The sequence below is a fragment of the Quercus lobata genome, chromosome 5, assembly GCF_001633185.2.
Source record: "Quercus lobata isolate SW786 chromosome 5, ValleyOak3.0 Primary Assembly, whole genome shotgun sequence".
Taxonomy (NCBI): domain Eukaryota; kingdom Viridiplantae; phylum Streptophyta; class Magnoliopsida; order Fagales; family Fagaceae; genus Quercus; species Quercus lobata.
In genome coordinates this window covers 2,976,989-2,987,265 of record NC_044908.1, presented here as the reverse complement: position 1 = coordinate 2,987,265, position 10,277 = coordinate 2,976,989, and the positions used below count along the sequence as shown (strand labels likewise).

At 33.8% G+C, this 10,277-nt stretch overlaps 1 protein-coding gene across 1 annotated transcript; it reads right to left on the bottom strand.

Moving 5' to 3' along the window:
- Nucleotides 1-6,923: 6,923 nt before the first annotated feature.
- Nucleotides 6,924-9,506, bottom strand: LOC115989300 (dormancy-associated protein homolog 4). The gene is made up of 3 exons (XM_031112972.1): nucleotides 9,057-9,506; nucleotides 7,904-8,000; nucleotides 6,924-7,374 (listed from the first exon to the last, which is right to left on the bottom strand). The coding sequence occupies exons 1-3, from the start codon at nucleotides 9,316-9,318 to the stop codon at nucleotides 7,347-7,349; spliced, it is 387 nt and encodes a 128-aa protein (XP_030968832.1). The 5' UTR covers nucleotides 9,319-9,506; the 3' UTR covers nucleotides 6,924-7,346.
- Nucleotides 9,507-10,277: the final 771 nt, after the last annotated feature.

Below are 10,277 nucleotides of genomic sequence, written 5' to 3'. Positions count from 1 at the left end.
CTTACCCTTCCCACCAGAATTAACAAAATTGGAACCATGAGTGACATGATCATTGGACACTTTAGCATCTAAAACAGTAGAATCAACCTTAACAACATAAGCATTTGGGATTGATCTTTGTGTTTCTTCTTGGATCAGCAAAGAATAAACCTTACTAAGGGATGGAATAGAATCCATAAGCAACACTTGAGTCCTAACTTGAGTAAAAGAATCATTCACTTCCATTAGGAACTTCATCACAGATTCTTTAACTTGCAGATCATTAAGCCTTTTGTTGATATTACATACACACTTTCCACAAGTGCAAGAAGGAAATGGACTAAGGTTTTGCAATTGATCCTAAAAGACTTTCAATTGAGTAAAGAAATCAGTGATGTTCATCTCATCTTAATGTAATTCTATAATTTCCTTTTGAAGATTAAATACCCTTGGTCCATTGGTTTGGGCAAAACGATTATTCTAGTCATTCCAGATCTCTAAGGCAGTGTCTTTATAAATGATGCTTGCTTGAAGCTTTGGAGAAACTGAATTGGTCAACCAGGTTCCAACCATGTTGTCACACCTAATCCACGCTTGCACAGATGAGGGAGTAGAAATCAATGGTGATGAGAGAGTCAAAGTCCCATCAATGAATCCTAATTTGTTCTTGGTGAGCAAAGCCTTCCTCACAGCTTGAGCCCAAACTGAGTAGTTTTCTCCACCAATTAAAGGTTGTATAACGAGCACTAGACTTGGACTCTCAGCATGATGCAAGAACATGGGATCATCCATTGGTGAATCTTGCGAAGAAGAAGATGGATTTTCAGGTGCAGAACCATTAGCAAAACTAGTTATAGTCGTAGCGGAAGCCATTTTGACAAAAAGAAGAAATTGTTTCTCAAAACAGTGTTTTCTCGAGAAAATTGAAGAAAATGCAAAACCCTAGAAAGATTTGGGAATTTGCTCTAATACCATATCAAGAAATGAATAAAGAAATTCTGTATTTCATTGATTAACAAAGCTAGAGTACAAAGACTTATATATATCAAAGAGAAACAAGCCTAACTAACTAACTGCTACTAACAGACCTGAAACTAACTCTTACACATGAGTACACAGTAATATCTAACACTCCCACGTGCAATCACTTACAGAAATAAGTCAACTACTAAACTACAAGTTGTGTATACAGTGCAAAGGTTATCTAATGTCGTTTATGCAGTGCTTGTTGTTCTAATTAAGCTCTACTACTCTTACATCCTCTGCTCTTGCCACTTCCTTGTGATCAACACTTTCTACACTCTGATAGATGTCTATACCCATTGGCTCTAATTGTTCTAGTTGCTGTCAAGAGTTTACTAAAATGTGGTCAAAGTTCTTATGGGGTGATAAATAAATAAAAATTTCTTCTGGGGTGATAGGCATAGACAATCTTTAGGATGTCTAATTCAAGATAAGTGTGAATGTTAAAATATCACTATAACATTAGGAACATCGATAATCTTGTTCATATATTGTTTTTTCAGTCTGTATTGACATGACAAGCCTTGATAACTCATATATATTATAATGCTTGGACAATGAAATGAGGTTATATACCACAATAATGATTTATTTCTACCCCACTAACTTCTTAGATTGACTAAGCTATAAGTCGCAACACCTTAACATCAAATTGTACAATGTGAAACAAGCTTGGATCTACTTCAACAAATGCATCATCACAAATTCCAACAGAGCAACAACTACAGACATACACAGACCACTATGGAGGGAAATGAGTTGGAAAGAAAAGAGATTTTGTTAATGTTCTAAAATACACGTACGAGAGTCTTGGAAGCATTAGACATATCATGGTTGACAAACCTACAAAACTAAGTACAGATACCACCACAATAGACTTTACCACAGCAGAACCACCATGGTCAATCCTATACGAGAAGAGGTGTGAGTTGGAGGTGTATTGTCGATGACACGGGTTACAAGTTCCTAAGGCACGTTCAACCAAGTTACCTAAAGACGAACTTGCCAACATACTTGCTCTTCTTGAACAGGAGAACAATCAAATACAAAGACGACTAGACCATTTTTATGAAATCTAAAAAGCTAGGAAACGTCTATAGAAGAAGGTGCAAGAGCAAGCCATCAAGCTTATTAATGAAATTACTTTGTTAGATGATGAAAGAGATATTTCAGGCTTCTCAGATTCAAGTAATGACGATTTTCAAAAATTTCTACCCACAAAGATTAGACATTGTTGTTAATGTCTACACGTGTGTAATACAGAATGTTGTTAATGTTTGCCAATGATGATTATGTACATTCAACTTTTGCAAAATAAGAACTTTTGCTTACTACCTACATGCACCTTTGGTTGTATAATGCATAATGCATAATGCATTAAGATTTATTGTTCATTACTTCTAGCAAATCTAAAGATTTTCATTTTTTGTAATTAAAATTTACATCACCAAAGAAGCAATATAACCCCAATGTACTCACATAACACTCATCACCCAAATAAAATTTATTGTACAATACTCCTAGTAAATTTAAAGATTTTCATTTTTTGTAATTAAAATTTACAACACCAAAGAACCAATATAACCCCAATGTACTCACATAACACTCATTCAAGAAAATACCAAAGCACAAGTAATACAACCTATGGAGTACATAAAATTAATAAGGTAATCATAACACGTGTCATACCTAAGGCCGAGAAGGCCAATACAGTTCCGAGGAGTCCATACACTCAGATGATAAGCCTGGAGAGGCGGGCCATGACCACATCAATGGCACATTATAGGAAGGGGCCACACTATAGAGGAAGAGTTTTAAAGAGGGGGTTAGCCTTGACGTGATTGGAGGGATGATAACTGCCACCATATTTAATGCACCTCACTAACACCCTGGACGCATTTATGTGGAGAAGACTCCTGAACAGTGTTGTTTTGGTTGCCACAACTCACAGAAGACTTGGAAAGGCGTCTGATGAGACAAGCATTCGAGTAGTGGCCTGCATAATCAACAAATGGAGGGCCAAGATCAGCCAAAGGAGGCTATATAATGTGAGAAATCCTCCAGGGATGTGTGGGGTTCATTTGAAAAATATGAAAAACATTGTAATACAAAGAACTGAAATTGTAATAAAGTTTAAGAAGAATATACTCTAGACTACTCTCCTCTGACTTTACCGAGAATGGATTTTTTCGCATAAAACCTATTTTCCTTTGCTTTATTTCAATCTTAAATTCATGATGGGCGTTGTCTAACTCACTGAGACCTAGTTTTCAGCCCACTCTCTAAAAATTCATTGTTTTGAGCTTTTTGGGCCTTAAGTCTTCTACCTTTTAGCTCAAGAACCAAAACCTGCCCTTACACAACCTATTAAATGATAATTCTTCTCTAACATAAAAAATACATTATGGATGATAAACTTTTGCAATATCTAAAACTACTCCTCACCTACACCATAAAATTCTCTATGTGCTTCAAATTCTAATATCTTACCTGAGATGATAGAGAGATAACACCGAGTCCAGGGATGTATAGCTGTGGATCTGTGAGGAGAAGTTGTGAGGAAAATGAGGAAAATATTTGAATCTGTGAATGGAGTTGTGTATAGCAGCATTACTCGATTATTTTGATGTCGAGTAAGCTTTACTATACTTGATATTACTTTAATCAGGTTACATACACGACAAAAAATATCCACGTGCAACTTGGTGTTGTAAATTTCCCTAAATAACTCAATTTTATTTGGATTGAGTTTCTGGCTTAATTAAAAATTTAGCGGAATAGCCACAGTGCAATCCAGCATGGAAAAAAACGTGATAGAGACTCGACCATATAAAAATCGAGTTCCATATGACCCAATGTTAGTATAGTCGAGTTTCATATAGAAACTGACTATTAGATAATTGAGTACTAAAACAGGGACATGAACCTAAATAGTTTGAAAACAGGGATATATTGCTTTTTTTTTTTTTTTTGGCAAAATAAAGGCAAAAGCCCAATATCCCCTAGAAAACTATATTTAAACAAGCTATACCGAAGCAAGAGATGAGTACTAAATTTGGTTCTGCCTATGTGAAGTTACAATCAATATTTTCAAGGAAATTCCTTGGTATAGCATATGTGGTGATTAGACAATGCCACTAATACCCATTTTAGAAAAGAAAAGAAAAGAAGATTATAGTATTTTTCATTGCTTAGTTATAAATAGAAAGTTAGCGGATGGGACTTTCAATCCACGACATTCACGCCGACTTTTTAATTTCATTGTAGTTTTATTTTCTTTTTGTCCCAAATCGATCCCTAAATAAACTGGTTCACAACTTGGCCTCTGAGCCTCACTTTGTATGGCTTGGCAACCCAATCCCATAAACTCTATCCCTCTTTGGGCCCCTAATGATGCTTATGAGCAGATTCCTCTCGGTCCCTCTTCTATTTTGCCCCAATAAAATTATCTTTATTTACCAAGAAAATGATAGAGTAAAATCTCAAGGGATATCAACAGTATCCATGGAGCTAGTGGGGTGTTTTTGTTGTGGGGTTGGGGAAACACTTTTCTTTTTGTGAGGAGCCTACTACTCATTCGACGTCGACTAATATGGAAGAAATCACTGATACCTGGGTATTGTGAGCGAAATCAGTATTGCCCAACAGGGAGGAAGACGGCGGAGACTGAGAACGTAGGGAGGAGTACAGTAAGAGCAATGGAGGAAGGCCGTGTTGACGTAGTGCACATGAATGTTACTTCAGTTACAACTCCTGAAGTAACGCCCTCATTAATGCTGCCCTCAGCCACGCAGCTAGATTGGGCTTCAATGCCTGCAATTATTAAGGATCTAGTGCTGCCAAAGTCCACGCCAATTAGCAATAAGTCCAACTCAATTAATACACCTTTTATTTCGGTAGAGGTATTAAAGGAGGATGCGTTTTTGGCAAATGTAAATAATAATGAAGAGTTATTATTGGCAAGGATTGTTACACCCGATTTGGAGTCTACCAGCCAGCTATCACGTACAATTGGAGTTAATCCAATTAATGCCTTGAAAAAATATTACAAGGGAAATCAATTTCAAGTGGCGGAATTAGTGGTAATTCGGGATAATAATGGGACTGTGCTGGCTTCTTGTTCAGGAAAAATTCATCAAGCTGACAAGTCTGACGAGGTTGAGGCGCTGGTTGCTCTGAAGGCAGTGGTATTTGCGCGTGAATTGGGTTTTCGAAGAGCTACTCTTGAAGGAGATTCTCTCGATCAGATTAAAGCTTTGAAGTCAACAGAGTGTAGCCTATCTCCAACAGGTCTGCTGGTAGACGATATGAAAAGGGTTGCTAATAGTTTTGAACAATTGTTGTATTCTCATGTTAAGAGAAACGGCAATAGGGTTGCTTATAATCTGACGAAAAATGCATTACGCATGCCAGATTTTCAAGTATAGATGGAAGATGTCTCATCGCATATTGTTTCGATTTTGGATTTTGATGTAATTGTTTCAAGTTAATAAAATAAGTCAGCTTCTTTCTAAAAAAAAGAAAAAAAATGAGGGCTTATAGTAATGACGCATTCTTTATAGTGTCTCATATTTGTAGTTTGAACCTTACATACTCCTCATCTCCATTATTTACCTATTAAAAAAAGAGTAAAATATATTTTAGTATTTTCCTTAAACTTTTTATCTCTCTCTCTCTCTCTCTCTCTCTCTCTCTCTCTCTCTCTCTCTCTCTCTCTCTCTCTCTCTCTCTCTCTCTCTCTCTCTCTCTCTCTCTCTCTCTCTCGACGTCCTTGACAAACCAAGCACCTGAAAAGTAAAAAGAAGGGAATTTTAACAAAGTTCCCTTCTTTTGTTTTCTCCTATAGCTTGTTTGGATGGATGGGAGTAGATGAGAGTAGAGTAGAAGGAGGGAGAGTAAATTAAATTACCTTATTTAGATGTTTTTTAAGTGAGGAGGAGGAGAGATTTGGAGGGATTCTAACTACTTCTAACCCCTCATTTTTAATTCCCTCAAATTGGAGATATTTGGAGGGAGAGTAAAGCCTATAAATGTTTGACTGAATGAATTACCAAATTTACTCTTACCATATTAACAAAATTACAAACTATAAAAAAACTAATTATTCCCCTTCCCCTTACTTAATTTTAAAAACATCCAAATGAAGTGGAAGATAATAATTCCTCTCTACTCTCCTCCCCCCTACTCCCCTCTACTCTTCTCTCCCTCCAAACTTCCAAACATAATATTAGGGTGAACCAGATATGATATAAGTGACATTTCTAAGAGTGCTTTAGAAAATGAACTTTGGTTAAAACATGAACAGGGGAATACAAAATTAAGATATATATATATATATATATACACACACACACAATTTATATATATACACACACAATATATATATATATATATATATATATATATATATATATATTTCTCCAACAATTCTTACTATCTCACTCTAATATTATGACTCTGGTTTAGACAAAGAAGTTAGGCAAAGGATTATAGGCGATACATATTGTGGCATTTTAATATTAATTTTTTTTTTTTTTTTACTGTGAAGATAGAAAATATTAAATAATTAAAATCAATAAAATTGATTTTTTTAGAAGAAAAAAATTAGTTACTTAAATATAAAAATGTAGGGTTTAATATAGAAAATAAGGAGTAATCAAATTTTAACCTCATATTAAAAATGTGAGAAACTCTTTTATTTATAAGAATGGTGATTAATACACTTTTATTTAAACCCATACATAATTGAGGGCCACATGCATAAACACATACACTTTTATTATTGGCTCAAATATGTCATATACATCCTTCAAGCTAATTGCGGTGTAAATCAGTTTTAGAGGCTATTTTGGCAATATCAAAACAAAATTGGGAAGCAAATGCAAACATACATATATAGAACACATCAGAGACTGCTTACATATATATAACATACTTTTCAGGTTCCATTTGAATTTCATTGAAAGAGGATTCAGAATACATAATCCATATTTACAAAGACAACCAAAATACAACTCCAGGATTGACCATATGTACAAAAACAATCACAACAACCACAACTTAATCCCAAAAATCTAGGGTAGACACTATATATACAAAAGCCAAGGAAAATAATTACAGAATAAACTCCAATCTCCCTAAAGGTACGTAACCAGAAAAAAAATAAGACTTTTCCTCCCTATGAAACTCCAAAAAGAATTGGGTCCTTGTGAGACCATTCTTTATGTGAACCACTTTATTTTTATTATGCTTCAGATATATATATAACAACAAAACTTTCTTTAAAGCTTTATGTACAAAGTGCATTGCTGCTGATACTTGAAGCAAAATTGTCACTTCCTCTCTCAACGATCCAAAGCACTAATCACGATCCTGCAACACATGGAGGAAAAACATTAGGAAGATTAAGAAGCTAAGATATTATAGCATTTACATTTTCACAACTTGCTTCTCCAACTAAGACTGTTTGCAATGTACAAATCTTAAAATATAGCATGTAGCTTTTTCTTTTTTGACTTGGTCATTGTTTTAGGAAATAAGGCATTGACTTGTCATGAAATTAATGATTCCAAACCAATAAATTAGGTTTGATTGAAAAACCAACAATGAACTACTAATATGCATTTAAAAAATTAATTCCTAAATCCCAAACATTATTTGGTCCACATGAAAGGAAAAGCTAATGTCTGCTCTAAATTCAACAAACATCTTTAATTATTGGCTCTTCCCCAACTTGAAGGAATTGTTTGCCTAAAAAGGACAAATAAAGATAAGATTCCAAATTCACTGGATCTCTGAACCTCTATCTTGGATTGAAAATCTGAACAATTTCTAGTCCAGTAGGAACCACGCTAGAGAGTCAAGTGCATATATATATAAAAGAGAGAGAGGAATAGAGAACCAATCATAAGCGGTCGGGCTTGAGTCAGCTCGGTGTAATTTCTTAGTTGACGATTTTTTCTTTGTATTTTTCTTGAAATCCAAGCCTAGTGTCCCCGCTGCACACAAGCCAAAACCCCATATGAACAAAGCCATCCTTGATTTGAAATAAAATAAATAAATGACAAATTATAAAAAAAAAAAAAAACAAAAAAAAAAAACTTAGTTTGGCTATGCTACTGAGAAAATATACAAAAAAGGAAATGAGATTTGAAATTTTCACAATAGCCATGTGAACCCAAACATGATATACACCCAATTATCATTCATCCATGTACCTTATCTTGACTAATCAAGTCAAGAGAAAGATCTTTCTCAAAAAAAAAAAAAAAAAAAGGTCAAGGAAAAGATAAGAGGCTATGAATAATCCTAAAACGTCCATCTCAATCCCTACAAATACATAAGATGCTAATCAATTAAGTTCTTATTTTTTTCATTAAAAAAAAAAATTAAGTTCTTATTTCCTTTCCCCTACTAAATCTAATAACTTTTTTTAAAATGATAAAATCAAAAGAAATCATATAGAAGAAGATTTTTTTTTTTTTTACGTTACACATTCCAATCCAATTAACTCCAATATAAAGCTATTCTTTTCTTCTGTCTTTTCTACTAAAATTTTCTAAACCAAACAGAGAGTCAAAGAAAGCAAAAAACACGATCTACTTGTACCGAGATAAATTCTCAAAAATCCTACTATAAGTTCTCATTTATTTTTCCTATTATTTACTACCAACCAATCAAAATTAATTTTTCTGATAAACCACAAGATATCATTTAAAAAAAAAAAAAATGCTTGTATTAAACCTACTCTTTTCCTTCTTCTGTTTTTTCCTCACCAGGCCATCTTTCAGAAAACCAAATTAAAAAAAAAATAATAATAATAATAATTTAGACTTACACTTGATATCTTTTTTATTTTTTAATCAATACACACAAAATGGATTTTGAACTAACCTTATTATCCTAATTAAGTTTTAGATACAGTATTTTTCACAATTGTTGATATATTATGAATAATGTATTGATAAAAACATTGAATTAATAAAATCGTGTCCTGATACCATTACTCTACTATCTTTCATTCAAACAAAACTAAGAGTGCTAATGAAACTTACGTGAGTTTGGTGTCCCCGGAGTGCTAGACCCGGACGGAGACCCTGGGGCGGAGCCTGAATCAGCTGAAAGGTTCTTCAAATGGGAGCTAGTCCTAAGAATGGTAATGCTCCGAGTTACAGGCACCTGATGATCATCATGAGGTATCACCGTAGGAGGAGATCGTGAGGCCGAAAATGAATCATGCTTGCGCAGTTTTCCGAGGCCGGTTTCTGGTGGTGGACCGGCGAGCGTTTCGTCCCAAAGCTTGTGAAGAAAACTCATGACTTCTTCTTTGTAACAACCGTATGTACCTACGTGTATGATATTATGGCAATATATATACTTTGTTTACATGAAATGAATAGTTTTTATTGGACCCAATACGACTGTTACGAAGAGATGGGTGGGAACGAAACGAAGGATGGCAGATAATGTGTATAGGAACCGAAAGAGTTTAATCTTTCTGTATGAGAAGGAAGATGTAATGTATTCTAGGGCTTTTATAGAGAAAGTCTTTGTGTGTGAGAGAAAAGGATAAGATGAATGTTTTGATGGCTAGAATTTGAGTTGGAAGCTCCGGCTAATATGGCTTTACCATTAGCCATCCAATTTATTTGGGGTAAGAACTAAGAAGGTATAAACACTGACAACCAGTCAAGATGACGTGAGGTTAATTTAAGTGTTAAAAACCAATTAAGAATCTTCTCCAAAAAAAAAAAAAAAAAAAAAACTAATTAAGAAGGACTTCTTTATTTTGGCAAACCATGTAACAAATTCACTTAAATTGTATGTTCTAAGTTCTAACTACAAACTTTGACCATGTTTTAATCTTTCCATTGTAACACATGACAGTTTTTTTATTTATTATTATTATTATTATTATATAGAAAAATGAGAAAGATAAAGTGTGTAAAAATATCCTATTTTAGAAATTACTAAAATTATTATTAATTTTATTTAATAAGATTCATAAATTGTTGTAATATTAGTGATAATTCAATAAAATAATAAATAAATGTATGATACTTCCTTAATTGGTGATGCATCAACTTGTGAAATTTGCATACTAAAATTTATAAAGTCCCTAATCTTAGGGCGTTTTATTTGGTTAGTTAACTAAACTGGAATCTTCTAAAAGTGGGCAAAAATTCCAATGTATAATCCTTCATTTGATTGAGGAATTCAACTAACTACTGATGGAGAAAGAATCAGCCTTCTTATACTCAATTTTATTTTATAAT

Excerpts from the sequence above, each read along its gene's own strand:
- LOC115989300 (XM_031112972.1), bottom strand. The coding sequence starts at position 9,318 with ATGAGTTTTCTTCACAAGCTTTGGGACGAAACGCTCGCCGGTCCACCA. Across the intron at positions 8,001-9,056 it reads TCCGGGGACACCAAACTCAC|CGGGGACACTAGGCTTGGAT; the intron begins GTAAGTTTCATT and ends GCTTGTGTGCAG. Across the intron at positions 7,375-7,903 it reads AGCCCGACCGCTTATGATTG|GATCGTGATTAGTGCTTTGG; the intron begins GTTCTCTATTCC and ends CATGTGTTGCAG.